Source organism: Lissotriton helveticus, chromosome 3_1, assembly GCF_964261635.1.
Source record: "Lissotriton helveticus chromosome 3_1, aLisHel1.1, whole genome shotgun sequence".
In the NCBI taxonomy this organism is placed as follows: domain Eukaryota; kingdom Metazoa; phylum Chordata; class Amphibia; order Caudata; family Salamandridae; genus Lissotriton; species Lissotriton helveticus.
Window position 1 is genome coordinate 1,827,826,740 of NC_136061.1, and position 22,292 is coordinate 1,827,849,031.

At 44.9% G+C, this 22,292-nt stretch overlaps 1 protein-coding gene across 1 annotated transcript in view; it reads left to right on the top strand.

The window, feature by feature from the left end:
• IFITM10 (interferon induced transmembrane protein 10) overlaps window positions 1–20,977 on the top strand; it is a 217,991-nt gene extending 197,014 nt beyond the window's left edge. The window contains exon 3 of the mRNA XM_078684034.1: window positions 19,148–20,977. Within this exon, the coding sequence (XP_078540160.1) occupies window positions 19,148–19,297 (150 nt within the window). The 3' untranslated portion in view covers window positions 19,298–20,977. The remainder of the gene's footprint in view (window positions 1–19,147) is intronic.
• Window positions 20,978–22,292: the final 1,315 nt, after the last annotated feature.

Sequence of the window (22,292 nt, forward strand, 5' to 3'; positions counted from 1 at the left end):
ACCCATTTGCTGAAGGCACATACAATGACTAATACATATTTCAAGCCTTGGCACCTCTCTAATTGGATGTAATCCATCTGAAGGACCTCAAAGGGGTGGTCGGGGATCCCAAACCCTCCCCGGGGTACCACAGTTCCTTTCCCGGGGTTGTGTTGTAAGCAGATAAGGCACTGCTGGACTAGGCGTTTAGCCGAGTCGGAGATCTTGTTGTTGTGCCAGAATTTGGAAATGAGTTCAATCATGGGGGCAGAACCTATGTGTGCAGGGGAGTGTGCCATGGTCAGTATGGGGATCAAGTATGCATCAGGCAGCAACCATTTGTTCGTGTCTTTTGTCCGCCAGCAGCCTTCATCGTCCCTTAGACCCACCCGTGTCCACTCAGTCAGTTCGTGTGGTGTGCTGGTCGATTGGATGTCCCTGATTGTTTCCCTAGCGTCGGTCCATTTTTCTGCTTGTGACCTGGTCACATACATGCGTGTCGTTGTCCTATTCTCAGCTGTGGTTCGGGCAGTGGTGTCGGCCAGTGCGTTTCCCTGTCCAACTAAATCTGTCACCTTCTTGTGTGCCTGGCATTTGATCACTGCTAATCGTTTGGGGAGAAGAACTGCTTCAATCAGGGCGGAGACTAAATCTCCGTGAAGGATGGGCGTACCGTGGGACGTCAGGAATCCCCTTTCCCTCCATAGGAGCCCAAAATCATGAACCACCCCGAAGGCGTACTGGCTGTCCGTGTAAATGTTTGCCGTGGTTCCTGCTGCTATGATACATGCTCGTGTGAGGGCAATTAGTTCTGCTGCCTGTGCGGATCGTTGTGTGATGCGAGCTGTTTCAACTACTGTTCGAGCTGTCGTCACCGCATAGGCAGCAGAAGTGGTGCCGTCTGGGAGTTTGATACAAGAGCCATCTACCCATAGTTCTCCATCAGGATCTGTAAAAGCAATGTCTCGGAGGTCAACTCTACTCCTTGTCTGTTCGTCCGTGAGGGTCACTCAGTCGTGTATAGGGGGTACATCGGGGTCATTTTCGGGCAAGGGTAACAGTGTAGCAGGGTTCAATGTCGTGCATCTCTTCAGGGTGATGTGGGGTGCAAGTAGAGTCAATTCGTACCCTGTTAGTCGTGCGCTAGTCAGGTGTTGAGTCTTAGTCTGGTTCAAAAGGGTGTCAACTGCATGGGGCACTAATACCGTGAGGGAGTTTGAAAGCACAATTCCCTCACTCTGGCGGATAGAGACAGCAGCAGCGGCTACTGCTCGAAGGCAGGCAGGTAGAGCTCTGGCGACTGGATCAAGAGTGGCAGAGAAGTAGGCACAAGGGCGTTGTTTGGCGCCGATGGGCTGAGTTAGAACAGACAATGCGCATCCCTCCCTTTCGTGAGTGAAGAGGGAGAAGGGCTTGGAGTAATCAGGTGTTCCTAGAACGGGTGCCGAGCAAAGGGCATCCCGCAACTCCTTAAAGGATGCTTGGCATTCGGGAGTCCAAGGGAGTGGGAACGGAACATCTTTGGCCAACAGGGAGAGTAGGGGTTTTATAATGAGACTGAAATTTGGTAACCATTGTCGGCAGAAAGAAGTAAGGCCCACTAATGAACGGACTTGCTTCTGCGTTTTTGGAATGGGGGTGTCTAGGATGGTTTGGATTCGGTCGGGCGTAGGTTTCCTCTCTTCTTTGGACAGGAGGTGGCCTAGGTATGTTACTTGGGGCTGACAGAACTGCAGCTTCTTTTTGGAGACTTTGTGGCCATTCTCCGCAAGAAAGTGCAAGAGTTGGATAGTGGCTGTGATTGCAAGTGGAGTGGTGTCGGCCGCCAAAAGGATATCGTCAACATATTGGATCAACACCACTCCATCTGGTAGCTGGACGGCGTCCAGCTGTCTTTTGAGGGCCTGGCTGTAAATGCTGGGACTTTCAGTGTAGCCCTGGGGAGCTCTACAAAATCGGTATGAACAGTTTTTTAAAGTGAAGCCGAAGAGATAACGGCTGTCTGGATGGATGGGGATAGAGAAGAATGCATTTTTAAGATCAATAACGGTGAAGGTGGTGGCAGTGGACGGGATGAGAGTCAGAATGGTGGCGATGTCTGAGACTACGGGGTACTGTGGCACCACCACTTTGTTGATTTCTCGCAGGTCGATGATGAAGCGGTACGCTTTCTCATCTCCCTCACCTTGTTTCTTGACAATGGGTAGGATAGGGCTATTGCAGACATTACTAACCACTTCCTCTACCACTCCTGCATCTACCAGGGACTGAATAATCGCTACCAATGCCTTCTCGCCTTCGGGCGATATCCGGTACTGTGGGAGTTTCGGGAGTATTGCATCTGGTCGAACAGTTATGTGTACAGGATCGATCATCATTCGTCCTACATCCGAGTCGTTTCTGGCCCATAGGTACAGGGGTAGGGTATCGAGCAAGGATAGGTCAGCATCTGTTATGACGTACATATGTCGTGCGGGGTAGGGTCTGGACATGTTCGGGTTGTCATACAGGATGACTCGGACTCCATCCGGGGAACACCTAATAGTAGCACGGAAATGTTTCAGTAAATCAATACCCATAATGGCGTCAGGGGAGTTGGAGGAGAGCAGAAATGTTGTGTCAGTGGGATTGTTTCCTAGGTCAAAGGAGATAGGTACAGACAGGGGATTAGTGGAGGGCGTTCCATCGAAACCTATCGAGGTAATGTGTGAGCCAGACAAGGGTGCCCTTGGAATCAGTCGTTTTGATAATACACTACGTGTCGCTCCAGTGTCTACCAAAAATGGAGACTTTGTACCCAGGACCTTAGCAGTGACGTAAGGACCTTGCTGGTCAACACAGAGCTCGACTGGATCCCTCCCTTGCCCCTGGCAGTCCTATGCAGAGTCGTGAGCATTGTTGCAGTCGGACTGTTGGCACTGATTCTGTCGGGGGCGGTCAAATGTGTTTGGTCTGCCAGATCGGTCATTGGTGGTGTCGCGGGTCTGCCCTCGTCCCTGCCCTCCAGTTTTGGAGCCATTTGTCATGTCCCTTGTCTCTTTATTTTTAATCATTTCCCGAAGGGCCAGGCATTGAGACTTCCAATGCCCAAATTCTTTGCAAAATGCACACTGGTCCTCATCGAGGTCAGTTCGTGGAGCGCCAGGTGTGGGGTTGCGGTCTCTAGGGGCCGAATTCCTAGGGGCATTCGACTGGTAGTTCCCTCTATACCGTTCCCTTCCTGTAGTCACTCCCTGCAATTGAGCAATCATTACTCGTTCCTTTAAGTCCTTTTTCTTTTTCTCAGTTGCCCTTTCGTTCTCGTTCTTTTGGTGTTCGTAATACTGAGCCATCTGAAGGATAGCTGCAGGTTTAGAGGCTCCCCAACTACTCTCGCTAGTCTGTAACTTTTGGGAGACCTCTTGCGATAGCCCTTTTACGTAGTTTTGCACGAATAGGTGTTGTCCGGTTGCGGTGGTCATATCTTGGCCACTGTAGTCGGAGAACACTGTTTCAAATCGGGAGAAATATTCTGATACATCTTCCTGAGGTTTCTGGCGACAAGCCGTGACTACCGACCAGTCTACCTTCTTTTCTGGGATCAACGTCTTTAGCTTCTGCACTATTTTGTCGGGGAGTTCCAGTATGTCCTTTACAGGTTTCTTTCCGGGCTCTCGCTGCCTATCTAGGTCATCGAGTTGTTTCCAGGTGTGTCCGAACAGGTCTGTGTGGTCGGCTTTCCGGATTTGCTTCCACACATCAGCCGGCAGACACAACCCAAAAAACAAATCAATGCCCGCTAGAGTCATTATGGTTGAGCCCAAGGCTGTGCCTAGTTCTGTATAAAATGCTGTAGGGTTTTTTCATAAATCGGGCAGGGTTTGCCTAAAAGTTAAAATATCATGCCGATCCCATGGTTGGTAAACCCAGTTGTACACAACCCTCCCTTTTGCATCTGCGTGTTTGATATCATCGTTTGTTCCCTGACCTCTTGGGGGAACCCAATAGGGGGCGGCTTCTCTGATAGGCATCATCGTGTTGGCTGCTTCTAATGAGGGCTCAATCGTCTCAGGGACTGTGATCTTGACCTCTGGTTTCTGTTCCGCGAGGTGGCGGAAGACCTCAAGCGTTTGCATGAAGAGGTCCGTCACATCGCTCTCAGTTCCATCTCCAACATCGACCCTTCTATATAGAGCCGTCAATTTAGCAGGACCTTTATTCTGGTACCTATCCTCATACGCGTTCAGGGTGTGGTAGCTGAACCGTAAAATGAAATGCCGTCTGTGACTACCGGCATGTGAATTGTGCATATTCATCGTATATTCTTCGCTCTCCTTCCGTTCTACCAATGTTTTTGCTATCTTGTCGATTCCATCCCGCTCATCTTTGCTCAACCTATTTGGTCTGGCTGTTAGGTGCCTGCTAGTCTCATGTTCATCTGCTGTTGTTACCAATGCGGCTGGTGCGAAGGCCGTAAGAGCCGGAGCACTAGCGCTAGGGTCACCCATACCTGCACTTTGAACTGGTGAGTGTTGTGCTAGAGGCTGGCTGGGAGCATAAGGAGGAGGCATGTAGATAATTGGAGGACCGAGCAGTAACTCGTCATTTGCCCGCTGTTTGGAGGGCATCTCCGGGTAGAGCGCAGAGGTGGTCCTGACAGGGCATTGGCCTGCCAGTCCTGATTCTTGCGTTTGTTTAACTTCCTCTCTTCTTCTTATTTCTTCATCTAGTTCTTTTGCGGCCAGATGGGCGTTTTTTCGTAACTCTTTCACTATTTTCGCTTCCTCTCTTTTCCTGCGATGTTCTGCTTCTTTGCGCCACATGCCAATACTATCAAGCATAGTGGGCGTTGCCTTGTTTATTTTTACAGCTGCTTCTAGTGTTTTTATTTTATTTTTATCAAATGAACCTATCAGTGGCCATTGATTTTTAGGATCCCTTTTTGTATATTTATGCCATAACTTACTATAAGCTATAGCGACTAGTCCTTGCTTAGTAAACATGTCCTTATTAGGGGTGCCTTCCAGTGGAGCTGGATGGTTCATCTCTAATAAGCGGTCCGGGTTGACCCAACTATGAACCAATGGGGAGAAGATAGGCATGACGGATTACAATGGGGGGCAAAAGCCTGCACTACCTATCTTTTCACTACTTGCAAAGACTGGACAGAATATTCTATTCTACGCTATTTGCAAATAGAGAATACCTCCAAAAAGAACCAATTCCCAAAACAGTCAATGTTCGGGCAAACAATCAATCAATGAGGAACGAAATAGGCACGACGTGTTAAAGGTTTGCGTTACCTACCCTTCACTATCGGCAAAGGGAGAGAGAATATTCCTATTCTTCCCCGTTTGCAGACAGAGAAGATCCTTAAGAGAACCAACTTCGAACAATTCAATGCTCGATTCAATCAATCAATCAATGAGGAGAAAAAGTAGGCACGACGTGTTAAAGGCTTGCGTTGCCTACCCTTCACTATCTGCAAAGATTAAACAGAGTATGGCGATTCTGTGCTTGTTTGCAAATAGAGAATTTCTCAGAAACAGTCAATAAGTAATATTAGTATTTTCAAACAATCAATCAATCAATTTCGCAATTTGTCGTGTGTCACGACCTTACCCGGACCGCATGGACAGTTTCTCGTCTTCCGCTTCCAGCGCCCGATCGTCCTCTACTCTCTGTTGCTATCGCGGCACTCCTGGTGGTTCCCAGTCAGGACCGTAGATCACTCGGGAGAGGTCTGCTCGGAATCAGTGAAGTTCAGATGATCGGCTGTCAGACGAGGGTCTATCGGACAGGAGCTCTTCCGATCGTTGCAGTTGTTCACTCTGTCGTCGGGACCTCTCCCACTGGATCCACGTGTCGCTGATGGGCCCCGCGTTTGGGACGCCAATTGATAAAGATCAATTCAAAAATGGTCAGGCGATCTCAGTAGATGTTTCCTAAGTTAAATTTGCCCGGCGTAAAACGCCTCTAATACCATACGAAGTTATTCAATGAAGAGGCAGGCGCTGGAGACAGGAAGACAGGAAACAAGTTTTATTCCGTCGGAGTAGAACACATCAGATCGGACAACAAGGTATCGTCTCGAGGTGCTCTCTCAACCTCTCTGAGACCTGGTCTTTTATACACTGGTTTAAGACATGTGAACGTCCTTTATTACAACAGGGACATTGTGAAGTATGAGAACGACATCACCGGCACCCCCCCAGTTCCGGCCCATTCCAACACATGACAACAGTAGAGGCCCTTTCCCCTCATATGATTGGGAGGGGCTATCACGCAGCTGAGTGGTCTGCCGATTCCTTTGGAATGTGTGCGCCTGATCGAATCTCAGGGGATGGGGAGGTCGTGATCAATAGTGGCTCCTTTCAGGAGAGGCGAGTGCATACAGTAATGGGCAATAAACTGTATCCTCGGGCTAAAGGATGACCAGCGGTTCGTACAGGCAGTCGGGCTCAGAGGAAGGGGTCATCAAAGGAGGGGTATTCATGGACGGAAAGGAGGTGTTGGTCAGGTGCGGGGTGTGATTCCTTGAGACAGAGTCATGGGAGGGGAGGGTTCATGACTTGTGCATGTGAGTGCGGGGGCAGCCAGGGTGCGCGGGGAAGACTTGCAAGGTTCAGGGAAGTGTGCTGACGGGCGATCGTGAATAGGGAGACCATGGTACCTAAAATGGCTGTCGTGTATGCTCGTACGTGAGTCTGCAAGATGGCGTAGATAATGTTTAGTACACGAACTAAAATTCCACAAGCAGGCCCTCCTCTTCCCTGGATGGCAGCTATTACATATGGCATTATGCGCCCGCTGGATGTTGTAACGCCTGGCCCGCTGAGGCATAGAGCCCGCCTGACCCGGGTGAATCAATGTAGTTATATGGGATTTGAGGCGATTGGCCAATAGTTTAGCCAGAATTTTTACTTCAACATTTAAACATGAAATGGGGCGATATGAGGCATGTTGGTCCGGAGGCCGACATGGTTTCGTGAATACGACCACTTCCGCATGTCTCCAATCTCGTGGCAGACATCCCCGCTCTCTTGCTTCTTCTATGACTTGATGATAATGCGCCCCCATCTGGGAAAAGTATTTCCCAGGGGAACTCATATGGGCCCGCCGCCTTACCCAAATTCAAATCCCCCAAGGAAGTGCATATCTCCTCCTCAGTAAATGGAAGTTCCAGGTCTGCATGCACATCATCAGAAATGGTGCTGGGTGGTATGTCGTCTAGGAAGTGATGAATTGCATCTTCCTGCAGACATTCCCTGGGGGTATAAAGCTCCACAAAACACTGTGCAAAACTCTGGGCTAAGAGGGAAGGGTTCACTCAGGACCCGTCTATCAGGACCCTGTATACTTGGAAGAACCTGTGGCTGCAAGGTCCCCTGGCATAGCCTATGCAGCAATTTACTGGACTTGTCGCCCCATTGGTAGATCTTGCTACGGGACGCAAGCCAAGCAAGGCGGGCCTCCTCCATTAGGGTATCGGCATAGGTTTGTCACGCCAGCGCTAGCTGTCGGTGTACCAAGTTCCCTCCCTCTCCCCTACTACTCTGCGCTAGTTCCATTAAGTGGGCCTCTGACCGCAGCAGAGCCTCCCACCGGGTACGACGTGCTGCAGCGCAGAAGGAAAGGTCAACTCCCCGCAGAGTGGGTTTCATGGCATCCCACAACATTGCGGCCTCGGCCACCGTCCCCACATTCGTATCTAGATATTGTTCAATTGCCTTCCCCATGTGCTCCAGATATTTCTCATCCTGGAGATGCCATGTGGAGAGAAGCCAACGAAAGGGCAGTTTCTCAGGACCCAACTGCACCGTCAGAACCACTGGAGAATGGTCGGATAAGCCCCGTGGGAGCATCTCCGCAGCCCTCACCCTCCCGACGGCTTGTAAGGGCACAAACAATTGTCTAGACGGGAGTACGAGTCATGGGAAGTCAAGAAATATGTGTAGCAGTGTTCCGTTCCATGCAACCGCCGCCAAACATCTACCCATCCCAGTCCCGTTGCTAAGGAGCTCATCTGTCCACCGCCAGGTCCATTACATCATTCCAATCTCCCCCTATTATTGCCAACCCCTCCGGCATGTCAGCCCACGGAGTCGTCAGATGCTCGACCAAAGCCTATTGTAGGGGAGGGGGAGCATACACACTACCCAAAATCACCTACTCCTCATATATGGTGCCTGTGGATCTGTCCATGTCTTAAATGCTTGGAAGGGACTCTACGATGCACCAAAATCGCGACTCCAAGCGACCCCCTGGTGAAGCCAGAATGAAACACTTGGCCATAGCCATAGTGGAGGAGACAGTGCTTTAGTACCCATTAGGTGCGTCTCGTGAAGCATCAGAAAGTCCGCTCTGTACCGTTTTGCCTGTTGGAGTATTGCCCCTCTCTTGACCTTATCCAGAGCCCCTCTGACATTCCATCTCACTATTCAGGGATCTATCAATAGGACTCGCTATCTAAGGGTCTTTGTGTCTCGAAGTTTGGGACAGCCTTGAGCCAGTGTGCAAATAAGGACCATGTGTGACAAAAATGCAGTGCAAATATAAAACAAAAATTCCCCCCAACACCCCATACCTCAGGACTTTTTACTTGAGTTGTTACACTGTCTGTTTTATCTATAGTCTGTGAGCACTATTTTCTTTGCTGATTTTCCCCTATTACAGGCACAACATGCTTTCCTGCAAGGGTGCCCGCTTTTGCTTTTCTTTTTTGTTGCCCTTCCTGTGCTCTTGTGTGTTATCTTTACTTCCAGCAGAAGGATCCTGACAGAAGCATTAACCTGTGCTTCCTGGCTGATGCTCGTTCTGTAAACACTTTATGTGGTTATTTTTTGTTTATTTAAACTTTTACAGGCTTCATGCTACGTCATTTTATTTTGTTTTTGGTGTTGTCACTCCTCGCCCCTCCCCCTCCGTATTCACAGTTCACCCTGGTCGCCCAGACTGTGCAGCATCCAGCTGCTCCTGCTGGATATTTTTTTATTTGTAGTTTATTTACAGTCCTACGACTATAGTCATGTATTTTACATGTTATTGTTAAAGGCACTACCTATGCCGAGTATCAAACTGATTCCCCAGATTCGAAGTCGGCAGCTGTGGCAGATACGCCATAGCATCTGTTTACATTTGCTTTTGCTTGGTAAGCTGTGCGCCCATGCACTTTCTGAGTCTCACTCCCTTCTATAGCGGTCTGCATCTAAAAACAAGCATTTGCAATGGAATAGGACTAGCATTTGCATTTGAGCTATTGGCATTATAAATTAAAATGGCTTTTATTTATGTGTTGGTTTTTAAAACATAAATAAAAGGCATTGTCATTTACAATGCCAATAGATTAAACTCTTGCAAATGCGAGACCTATTGCATTGCAAATGCTTGTTTTACATCTCACTTGTGTGATTGCCTTTAGTAGCAATTAGGGAGGAAGATCACTTTGTTGAGGACATGACTGATCCCAGCACACGAGCCAGCCTGTGGAAAACGACAGGGGCAGACACACATGCCATTCTGTCTCCTGGCAGATTCTGGCATTCTGCTGGCTACCCGAAGCCAATTAATGTTTTGAAACATTTGGGTTCAATGAGCTCAGCATCTTCTGCAGATTAAGCCTGCCGGTTGTTGAGCAATGGCAGTTCAAACTGTGCTTTATTGGGAAATATGTTCAGCATATTTACAGTTTTCTACATGATACAATGGCTCAAATAGGAACATGGCACTCCTGGGCCCTGATTACTAACGCCCCAGTGGGTTAGGTTTTATTTACCACACCCGATAAAAGTCCATTCCCTGTAACTTGTTCATTGGATAATTCATAATTTAATGATTGTGCTTATTCTGAGTTTTTGGGATATAACTTTTCGATTTTGGTGCATGCACCAACAAAAAGTGTATGTCACTGTAAATGCTGGTTTTTTTCCCACTGTAAAATTCTGTAAGTTATGACCTCCTGAAATGTAATGCAAGGTATAGACTTTGTGGCACCTGGTAATTACCAGATACAGTAAACCCCACACAACTTGGAATTCCGCAGAGATTGAAACAATTCTTGTCACTTATAACCGGACCTTAGAAATGGTAAAAATATGACAGCCATTGTAAGTTTCAGTTGCCCTAATCAGAAGAATGCAGCACAGACAATGGTACATATAGAAGTAGCCCAAGATTTTTAGCCATTATCTTCAATTTAGGGGATGGTACCCAAGGCAGTAGTACCAAAAGAACACCAATCTTGTGAGGTGAAATGACAACAGATTCTTTCTTGTAGTGCCTTTCTTTTCCGTCAACCAGTCTTGTGTTCAACTCAATGAGGTTGCACCATTTTTGTCTAGTTCAATTTTCTCACTTGCCTCCAGTGTTATCTCCTACATAGATTCCTACATGCACATAGATAACACACCAACAATTGTTCCTAAATACGTACTTTGTAGCAGCAAAGATGATGGTTCGGATTTTGAAGGTCCCCATGTGCATCAACTGCTGAAGGGCCAAACAGCTGGTTCTGACTTTCAATGCTCAATTACCTTCTCTTTTTATACCAAGATAATATAACATGATGATCAGAAATGGGTAAAGAGTTACAGGAGTGTGACCCATACACCACGTTGGGACTGGGTTAAGAAGGTAGATAAATAAACAATGTCCCAACAGGTAATAGTATGAGACAAATAAGCATGCATGCAACAGGCATTACAATGACAGAAATAAGGAGACCACTATTCTGTTGATTAAAGATTGTGAATCATCTTGTATTTAGAAGTTATTATTCATGGTCGGCCATATACAGGTAAAGCAGCACTGTATAGAACAAATTCTGTGACAACCATAATGCACTTGGTGCTCAAGAACGTGTCTGTGAAGAACGTGGCGACGCAAGTGATAGGGTGAACAGCGTGGACGGCGCACAGTGAACAATGGTGCAAATAATGTACAGTGGGTAGCTCAAGTATTGTGACAAAGTGACATCACTGTATACGGTAATTTTGTAATTCGTATTGAGCCACAACGAGAAGTGCGCCTAGTATTGCGCTGTAGAGTCGACGGCGTTTCGATCCTCTTGAATTGGGATCGTCATCAGGACAAGGTTGTCTTGTTTATGAAGTGCTGAAGGACCAGCAGGATCAATGAATTAATCCGTGAGAAATTCGTATAGGGCGGATCGCGCCGCGTCTGCACGTGGGCAGGGCCTTTGAAGAGGTCTTTAGAGTAAATCCAGGAGCTGGTGAATGGCAGCGGCCATTCACCGGCTCCCGGATTTACTCCACTGCAGGCCCACCGATCGATTCAGGACCTGTGCCCAGCATCTGGCCGAAACTTTGACGGCCTCAACTCTTCAAAGACCCTGCCCTCGTGCAGACGCGGCGCGATCCGTCATATACGAATTTGGGGAATGAGGAATTTGGTTGCCTCTGATAATCGCATTGCAATTTCCACAATTGTGGCATGGTAGTGTTCCATTGTGGATTCTACTTGTTTGGGTTTCTCTTTGGTTTTTGATGTTCCGTGTATGTGAATATGCAAATTGAGGTGGTTTGGAAAAAACGCCATTAAAATCTTCCTCCAGTGGTCCACTGGGCGTCTTTGCCCCTTACGCTACTCGGTAGGGCAGCATTGTATAAAATGACGGCCCTGCCCCGGTTTCTCTACGCCCTAGATAACACACCTTTTTCGGTCCCACCCCGATACTTCAAACAAATAGCTGCACAGGTATCAACACTTCTCTGGGGACACCGGCCTGCTCGTATAGCGCAGACGAAGCTACATAAAAGCTGGTACGACGGCGGGATAGCGCTCCCGATATGCAACTGTATTACTGGGCGGCACACCTCAAGGTTATTAACCAGTGGATACATGCACCCCAGCATGACCCGGCATATAAGGCAGATAGAGCACAGTTGGGTGACCATAACATACTAACAGTCCTCTATAATGCAGGATTAGCGCTGAAACTAACGGGCCCAACGCGACACATGGCTACATTATGGCACACAGCGCATACACAACTGGGTTGGAGAGGGGTGATAATCAAACTCACCCCACTTTGGGACACAAAAAAACTGGGGCAACTGCGAAACAGCAAAGGTTTTACACAGTGGGATAACATAGGGATCTCCACGGTGGGAGACTTATGGGACAGGGGCACAGTGATATCATTTACCCAACTCCAGCAACAGTATGAACTGAACCCGACTGAGACCTATCGATATGTGTAGATTAGGCACGCGTTACTAGCCGCGATCCCGCCAGACACCGAAGTCCCCGAGGCCTCCCCACTAGAAGACCGACTACTGACCGATTACATGCAAAAGAAAGCCACATCTCTCACCTACCGAAAGTTGATCAATAATCTACCAGACCCGACGACCTCCTTACGGGGCAAGTGGGTGGCAGAATTGGGGGACATTGAGGACTCAGAATGACAGGAAGCACTGGCATCGCCTAGGGAGGTAGGAATCCCCGCACGTCTCCGACTTGTACAACTTAAAATCTTACATCGAATTTACTACACCAGACTCTTCATGCATAAAATACACAGGACACAAGAACCATATTGCCTTAGAAGGTGTGGAGAAGAGGGGTCCTTTATGCATACCATATGGGACTGTGCTGCATTGGCAGAATAATGGCGGCAGGTGATGCGAACAATATCCCAAGTCATGGAAGTGTCCCTGATGCCAGAAGTGCGTAGGTGCCTACTTAACATATGGGAGCCTAACGACCTCTCCCGTCATGGTCAAATGTGGGTCACACTGGGACTAATGGTAGCGAAACGGAACATCGCACAGAAATGGGGCGCGTCGGAGTTGCCCTCGTCTCATGAGTTGCCCTCGTGTCGGAGTTGCCATGGTGTCGAGATATGGACCATATGATGGTAGCAGAACGCAGAGTGTATGCCAGTCGAGGTAGCCCCCGTAAGTGGACAAAAATCTGGACAGCCTGGAATACATACCGGGGGGACATATGTGATCCACTGCCGGAACCTGATGGGGATAGTTCAGATGAAGATTAATGAGTGGGAGGTTGGCAAAAAGATAGCATCGAGGATAATACTGTCACATTTTTGCATAATGTATTGTTGGTTTGCGCCAGGCATAACCGTGGACCCACATATGCTAATTTTACTATGTGATTCTCTGTGCATTGTCATCATTGCCGATTTGTTGAGAATGTTAATAAAAACATTTTTTTTTTTTTAAATCTTCCTCCAGTGTCAACAACGACCAGTGTTTGGTTATAACTTAATTTATTGAGTGGATTTTGGTAGAAAATTTTGAAACAAATACCATCCTTTCTTCTTCCTAGGGCTTAATTTCTTGTAAAAGTAGCTTGTTACGGTCCAAATGTTGTACTTTAATTACTGTCTCTTCTAAAATGTTATTGGGGTATCCTCTCTATTGAAATGTCTTAATTGTGGTTGTCATGCTGTCCGTGAAAGAATCATGTGATGAAAAAATTCTCTTTAGGCGCAGTAGTTGTGAAAAAGATAGATGTTTTTTCATTGATGGTTGATGGAAACTGAGATAGTGTAGCAAGTTATTTCTATCAGTGGGTTTGGTGTACACAGTCGTGAGTAAACGTTCTTCAGTCTTATGTATTTGAACATCCAAGAAATGTATTTCCTCTTTGTGTATATTGTGTGTAAAACTGATTCTGTCATTCACTTTATTCAGGTTTTCAATTGCCAATACTAGGGATGATTCAGATCCTTTCCATAGGATGAAAATATCATCAAAGTACTGTTTATACATGATTGTGTTTTCAATCCATTACGGTTGGTTCAAAATGTTATCCAGTTCAAATCTGTACATGAAGATGTTCGCATATGAAGGAGCTGCACAATTACCCATAGATGTACATATGGCTTGAATAAAGTATTTGTTTTGCCATTTGAAGTAGCTGTGATACAGTGTGAAATGAAGAAGTTCCATCAAAAACATTTTCAGGTCCTCTTCTTTGCTGGTCAGCATCAAAAATGATTCTACAGCTTCTAGTCCCAAATTGTGTGGGATGGACGTATTTAACGCCTTCACATCTATGGTGCATAATATCATATCTTTTGTGTAATGAGGTTTGAATTTTTCCAGATTGTCTAAAAAATCATCTGTCGTAGCTTTGATATATGTAGACATAGATTGAACGATGGGTTGTAAATATCTGTCCAGATATTTATAGACTGGTTCATGTATTGATTTGATCGTAGAAACTATCAGTCAGCAAGATGGTTTGGTGGTATGCTTGTGGATGTTTGGAATCATATATATATGTGGTACCGTTGGGTTGTTTTTAATGAGAAATTCTATTTTGTTGTTTCCTATCGTTCCTATTGCTATGGCTCTTTCTATGATGGTCTTCAAGGTTCTTATGAAATCATTTGTAGGGTAAATATTGACTTTGGTTTAGATGTTGATGTCGTTCACATGCTCATTGACAGTTTCCAAACAGAATTTAGTATCCATGATTAGTGCCATAGTCCAACTTTATATTAGCATTTGTTGACTGTGTCTACTGTGCTGTATATGTCAACTGTCATCACAGCAGAATTACTTCTCTGATGTGTTACTAAAAAGGATCCAAGCGGAAGCTTTGTCTTCATTCTTCCTGAGGAGCCTCCATTCTCTCATAGTTACTAACATCTTTCTGTGTGTACTGGCCTCCTTGACATCTTTCATTGGCCTACAGTTCTAGCCATGCTGTGTAGATTATATCAAATGTTTGTTGCATCCTTAATGGTGACACTGCATGAATTTCTGTCTATGGTGTCCAAACAGATGGAGCCACATGAACTGGATTTAAATGCAAGCCGGACAGACGTGGTTGGGCTTGGAGATGTAGATTATGCCTGGGTACCAGGACAGCAACTAAAATGCATGAGTCACTGCCTTTCTGCACACACACTACGATCTCAGCTTTCCTCTGGGCAACAAGGCTCAATGCTCTTGCTAAATTGTGCTTTTTCCACCTTAAAGTATTAAGAACCATTTATTATGTTTCCATTCTTGCTGCACACAACAGCATCTAATTGCACATATACTGGGACACAATTTGGTAATCTGGCATGCTGAATTTCTTAATAAAACTCATCCAACACATTTCTTATGTTGGTGTCCACTTATTTTTAAGAGCTGGCAGGCAATAGCATGTATGTCCAATTGGCTCTCCATTCAGAGGCGGTTTCACTACAAAAGCTTAAACATGTTATCATTAAGATCACATGGTCCCATATTTGTTACATTCATACTTAGGCTTGAGGTTTCCACCCCCTATCTACGGACTCCTGCTGATAAACTTCTGGTTAACCCTCATTAACCATATCACCCATTCTGAGTGCAGGCACCCTGTGCGTGGAGCTTCCTCCTTCCCGTCCATATATCTTATTTCTAATCACCTTACTTTCCATGGCAGGATAAGAATTGACTAGTCATTAAAAAATTAATAGCTTTGGAGACTGATACGTTGGAAGCAGTACCAGTGGTCAGAAACTATGCATGGGTGTCTCAAGCTGTAACATATCTTAATATAGAAATCAAGCTGTGTAGACACTGTGGTTGCCCAGCTTCAGTTTACTAGTAGTAGGCCTGCCTCTTCTGAATGTATAGACACAGAGTGTGAAAGGGATAAAGTCATGGATTTATTGTCCCACGTGATTCTCAATTCAGTCTCACACCCCAATGTCTCCTATGTCAGGCAGCAAACCACTTAGCATAAAGACATAGACCAAACACACTAAAACAATGCAAGCAACAGCAAAGAGAAACATACAGGCAGCAGGGCGCCGGTGTGGGAAACATCAATTCCAAGAAGCTGGGAGCTGAGTTTGTGGGTATTGTTATGTTGCAGGTATAGAGCTCAAACCCAAGTTGGGGACCGCTGTTTGTGGCCTTCGCAGGATTCTGACATCCCTGTTTATCTTTGTTCTACTTAGTTTGATGTCACTCAATATCTTCCTTCGTAAAAAAAAATCTTTATTTATTTTACATCATTTGTAGCACATGATGCAATGTGAATGCAATAAATTGTCTGGGTTCCTTCGTATTATTACATGCTGTGATACAAGATCATGTGCAATGTTGCATATTAGTTGTAGCAGTTTAAAATGTTGCAACAGTGAGGTTTGTATCCTCTACTACTACATTACTTACTGATGATGCTTAGTGTAGTAATAAATCTACAAAACCAAACAGAAAAAAAACTTGGTCAGGCACAGATATAATGCCAGGATATGACTATGTAAGTAGGGTACCCAACTTCAAGGTATAAAGTCATTGAATCCTTTTACTACTGAATAGTATAAGTACACACAATATGCTATTACCAGGTATTGGCAAGTTCTCCAGTATTGGTTGTATCTAGATATTAGGTCCATAGTAAATCAAAGTTAATTCAATCAATATCATTTCTTAATCAGTTATTATCTTGTAGAAAAGACAATCTCACATTTGAAAGTCTTGTGTAGATGTTTTATTGGTTATTCCAAGTTATTAAGCTTCAAATCCCATCATAATTTCACAAATCAATATGTCTACTCAGATTTCATCATAAAAACAGCCAATACAGCTCCACCATGTATCCAACCTCCGAGGCGTGGGACCTTATTGGTATTACAACCCTAGGCAATATCTGGGAGTAAGATCACATTGTCATTCCAGTGCTTTCAGTCACAATATGCCCTCTCCAGTACCAAACGTCATCAATACCTATGAGTCAGACATGCACTCACAGGTAATAGGGAAGACCTTGCTACACTCCCTGAGTAGAGCCCGCTGCAATCACAATTGCATATGGGTGCACTGGAAGGGTGGTGGTATCCTGTATTTATCGGTCCCTGATAAACAACGCCCCTGATCCACTGGCCCCCCTATGGAGGAAATGGGAGGCCTGGTTGGGTCCTCTGGATGATGCTAACTGGCGGTTTGCCTGTATGGTCCCCACCCCCTGAAATAGTAGCATCCTCAGATTATTTCTTATTCAGTTATATTACCTACATTGCACATAAATTCCACCATTGAAACTGTGTCAGGCCAGAAATTACATTCCAACACTTGCTTTTACTGCCCTTTCCCGAAAGCAGTTTTTCCCTTATTACTTAGCTGTGCCCTTTGATTACGGAATATTGGAAGAAAATAGCACAGTACTTATCGTACTGGTACTGGGATAGACACTCATGCTGACACAAAAAGAGGCCCTCCTAGGGGTTCTTTAAGATCTTGGCAACACTAAGGGGAGAGGTACTTTATTGGACTGGCCACGGTGGTGGCGAAAAGAGACATTCCTCGTGGGTGGAAATTGGCTATTATTCCCCAGGCCCCGGTGGTGGAGTGGAGGATGAGGATGGACTGGAGTGCGGCGCATGAGGACCCCATGTGCATGGCTTGGGGATGTCATGTCCTTGCAAATTTGACCATATATGGGGGTTGTGGTAGGATCCTTATGGACTGAGGGTGACTGAATAGTGGTCCTTGTTATGACACCTGGTATATTGTCATGTTAGGTGGGGTTTGTCGGTGAGGGAGGTTCTGGTTTCTCATTTTACATTGTGTTGGATATTACTAAAATTGGTTATGAAAAACAGCCAACACAACTTTGGTGAAGAATCAGGGCCACGTTTTGTAAATCAGCAATTATCTCCTTTCAAAGCCCACAAGAATATTAATGGAACGTGAATTTACTGTTTCACTGCAGAGTATCAATGTGAATATCCCTTTATTTCTTACTCACCAAACTTTGTGGCCAATCCCATGATAACGATATTTCCTGTTTGGCAACAGCACAGCCCGTTCCTAAACTAAAAATGTCAATACTAGAGTTCGTGCCAGTTTTTAAATTTACACTGAGATGGTAAATGGTGTAGGAGGTAGTTTATTGTGCTGGGCACTTAAACTCCGCTACCTTTCTTTCATTTTAAATTACCACGGCCTATACAAAATGCTCTGCAGAAGGCTTGATAGCATAGTATTAGGGATACAATGACGCTGATATGACATCCTAGTGACGGAAAGTCCTGCAACAACGTGATCCTTGTGGTGCAGTGTACGATGCCTGTTTATCTGTCCAAACACATTGGGCAATCCTACATAAGTAAATGTGCTCAAGGGCAGGGGGATTTATTGTCATTCTATTTTCACTTGTAAGTGCCAGTAAAATAAGCTCACACTGCCTTGTTTTCTGAGGCCTTTATTTTCCACCTGGAATAGAGCTATAGCATCTGCCTCAGCCCAGTCTGCTTCTGCAAGGAGCGGAAGCAGACTGAATAGGTCATGTCTCTTTGTATCGTAACGATTGCTTGAGGGTGGCGTTGGCAAAATTACTGTTTATCTCCTCTCTAACCAGCTGGTGGAGCAAGCTTGAGATAACATCATTTCCTCAGACCACAACCTCCTGGTGTAGGTCTACCAGCTCTTCAAAATCGGAATCAATTCAGATCCCAATCCTCCTACTCAATAGGATCCAGGGAATTTATTCCTTGCGGCTGTCAACACTTGCTTCCTTACCCCCAGTCCTGATGAAGACCCGCCTCTGACGCATATTAAACTGCGCTTCCGCCCAGGGTCGAAACTTCGACATTGCAGTCACACGAGTCCATACAGCTTCCCTGACTCCATTATAAAGTTACACTTGGGTCATGGATTCGTGCTTGTAGGAATGGACAGTTCAATATAACTGTTTTTGGATTGTCGTATATGTTACCCATTTATATAGTATATGTATAGCACTTTATCACCTATCACCACAATTCACCTTTCCTGCACTTCAATCACTTCTTCGCCGTGTATTGTATTGCCTTATTGACAGCCATATTCATTTATATGTATACATAATATTCATACAATACAATCGTCATTTTTCACCCAAATTGTTTTATTTGTGGTGTGTTCCATTTATCCCAATTTAGTTCATAAAAAGTGTTTGTTGAACCATTTTCTAAATTTTTTACATTAAGTTTGTAATGTTTGCTATTGAAAATTAAAAAGTCAGGATGTATTACATACATTGAACAAAAGAATTGTCAATCTCCCGACCTAAACACTTCTTTATATATCATACATACCCAGGATCTGAGGGACACAGGGTTACCCCATTATTGCTAATGGTCAGCCCATTTCAAGGCTGATCAGAGTCATTGCTTAACCGTTGGTAGACTACACATTTCTAAGTCATTCTTGATTCTCTGTGTTTTATGCAGGTACGAGACAAGAAGCTGCTTAACGATCGGAATGGTGCCATTGAGGATGCCAAGACTGCTCGTCTCTTCAACATCACCAGCTCTGCCCTGGCCACCCTCTGCATCATTATCATCTTCATCTACCTGCGATATCCTCCTGCGGAGTACTAGTATACCAGTAGCATGCTGGTAGACAAGGGCCAGCAGGTCCAAAGAGAGACACATATACAGTGAAGTGTGTCAGCACACAACAGCTGTCTTCCAATCCCAGTGCCAGGAAACACCAAGAGCAGTCTTGATTCCACTTGAGGATACATCAAAATTACTCTGGAATGCTGGGAAGTCCACTCCAAAAGTCTGCCCTTCTGTATCCAGGTTGCAGTGGGTGCTCTGCTAAACACCCTGATTACAGAAAAAGGATGCAACAGCCCCTGATTATATTGGGATATTGAAAAGGGACAGTGCCTTGGAGTTGGAATGACCCAGCACATAGTGGAGACAGATCTTCATTCCTGTTTTGTCTTCATAGGTTGTATTTACAGAGGAATTTTTCATTTTATTGTTACCCTGCTTATTATGTCTTCAAGTGGTATTCCTCATGTCTCCTATGCTTCCCAGCCTGGTGTCATTTGGATGGAAGTGCCTCTGCCACCAGTCCTAACCGGTTTCCTACCTCGCTGCAGCTCCTGTGGGTTATACCCTTAAGTAGCCATCACTCCATCCTCCTCATACATCTCCTAGTCTGTGCGCATAGAAGCCTATGGTTTCTCCCCAGCTGCTAAATGTGCGTACAAAAACATCACCAGTTGATGTTTTTTAATAGATGCAGTGCCTTGCATTGCATTGTGGTTTCGAGGAAAGAACCACTGGGGCATAGTTTCAAAGTAAAATTTGTAACGCAAGTATGATGAGTTTAGTTAAGGGGTTGCTACCAAACTAAGTGAGAGCAGGAACAATGAAATAAAAAATTGTAAGGACCTGGGTATGGTGTCAGAGGAAGGGTTTCTCTCTCTATTTGTGGCAGATTACTCTCTTCCACCTCGGCAATGTAGGGTTCTCCAACACAGTGGTTATCAGTGATATAAATGGATACACTTTGGTTGGGTAATCTTCGCTAACATTCTGCAATTTTCTGTCAAAAGAGGAAGATGGAAGCATTTACAAAAGTGCATGCACAAAAGGGTGCACTGACCAGAATCAATCTTAATTGTATTAATGATTATGGTAGCTGTACACCTGGCAATATTAAAAACAACAAGTGATGTCTGTAGAGGTCTCTATGTACTCCAAAGTCATCCGGTAGGTTATAAGTTAGATCCACATGTTTCAGCCTTAATAAAACATGTGGACCAAAAATAGAAGAAGATCTCTTATGATGCTGTTGGGGTCTCAAATTTTGAAATTCTAACAGCAGCCTATTTTGTGCTCCATCATTCACAATCATTCTTTAAATGCATGCCACTTAGAACTCATCTACAATCCTCCTGTGGTATTTCACCAGTGTATTCTAGTCAATATCTGTGGACGAGAGATTATATTCATATTAGTAATTCCACCTAGGTAATGTCAGTTTCCATTCACTCAGGTGTGCATAGATGAGCACTGCAAGCCAAATCTATTTGGTGAGAAAAAACGTGAAAGCACACTCATGCACTAGGTCAAAAGTAATGTACTATTTACATAGGTAAATATTTGTAATTTTAGACTCAACATGTGCGGGTTAAAAACTCCAGTAACTAATGGTGGACATGCAACACACTCCAGTCTGTATTAGAGAATCATCCACTTAAGTCTCTTCGTCTCTATTTGGGACCCATAGGAGTAGGCGGCGTGGTTCGACCTTGTAGTCACGCACTGTGAGAACAAAAACGTAAACGGGCCCAAAACCAATGGGCACACACTCAGAATCAGTCTCCCACTCTGTTCGACCTAATTCTTCGAAGGTTTCGAACCGGCATTCGTGCCTTGAGATCCATGTCTCCCCTGCATCTTAATCAGTGACTACCGGAGCTCATCTTTTCAACGCTATTAAATAGCTCACGTGACCCCAGCTGCGTTATCGGCATGGTGACTTGGGCCGCCGAGTGCGCCATTCACGTGGCGGAATTGCGGTGTGTGTCTCATTGTGTAGCCTAACCTTGTCATTGTGTTGAGTGGAAGTCAATGTTGGTATTGCATGTATAGGCATAAAGTAAAGCCTATCTCCCTCCATGCCAATGTTGGTATTACATGTATAGGCATAAAGTAAAGCCTATCTCCATCAGTTTATAATGGGCCAAAGTGGTCATGCACGTTATGTGATGGCAGTGCATGCACCTCTCAATTGTATTTTCCAGCCTCATCATTATGTTGAGAAATTGTCAATACTAATATTACATGTATAGACATGTAATAATGCCTGTCTCCATCTGTATGTATGTGATATATTGTTATAGCACTTTTGTAAAACCTATAAGGATCTAATTACATAATAACCTGACCCTAGGATCATATAAGGGGTTTTCTTTTTTTTGTCAAATTGATATTATGACCTGCCGGTGCTGAAAGTTTCATCTGAAATATGTCTAATTCTCAGTGTATATTATTGAACGCAGCCCAAGGGATGTCATAATTTTCATATAGGATTGTTTCCGGTTTTCGTTTATAGTCATCCAGTTGTCCTATAACAACCCATTCAGATCCACTGAGGTGTGGCCTTTAGAGATATGATTGCCCATGTTTGCTGTAGTTTTCTTACATTTAATGTGGCTTTTGTGTTCTCCAATTGAGACTTTGATCTTCCAACATGCCATCCTATGTAGTGTAAACCACAAGGATATGTGCCATTCATATGTGTTCATAGCATCTCAGGATTGTTTTGACCTAGATTCATCGATTTTACCTGTTTGGTTAATCCACATATGCTACAATGGCCACATTGATAGTGGCTAGTTACCTTTGGGAGGTTCCTAGGGATGGAGTTATGTTCTGCCTTTTGTTTGTCTCTTGTGTGGACCAAAGCGTCCACTAGGCTCATAGCTCTTTTGTACATGAATACCAGTTTCTCAAAATGTAAGGAGCCCGTGTTCAGGAGGTGCCCATTTCTTTGAACAATTTTCTGAACTTGTTATATGTGGTGACAGAGCTTAAAGTGTCCTCTTTCTCATCTCTCCTATTTCAAAAGTGC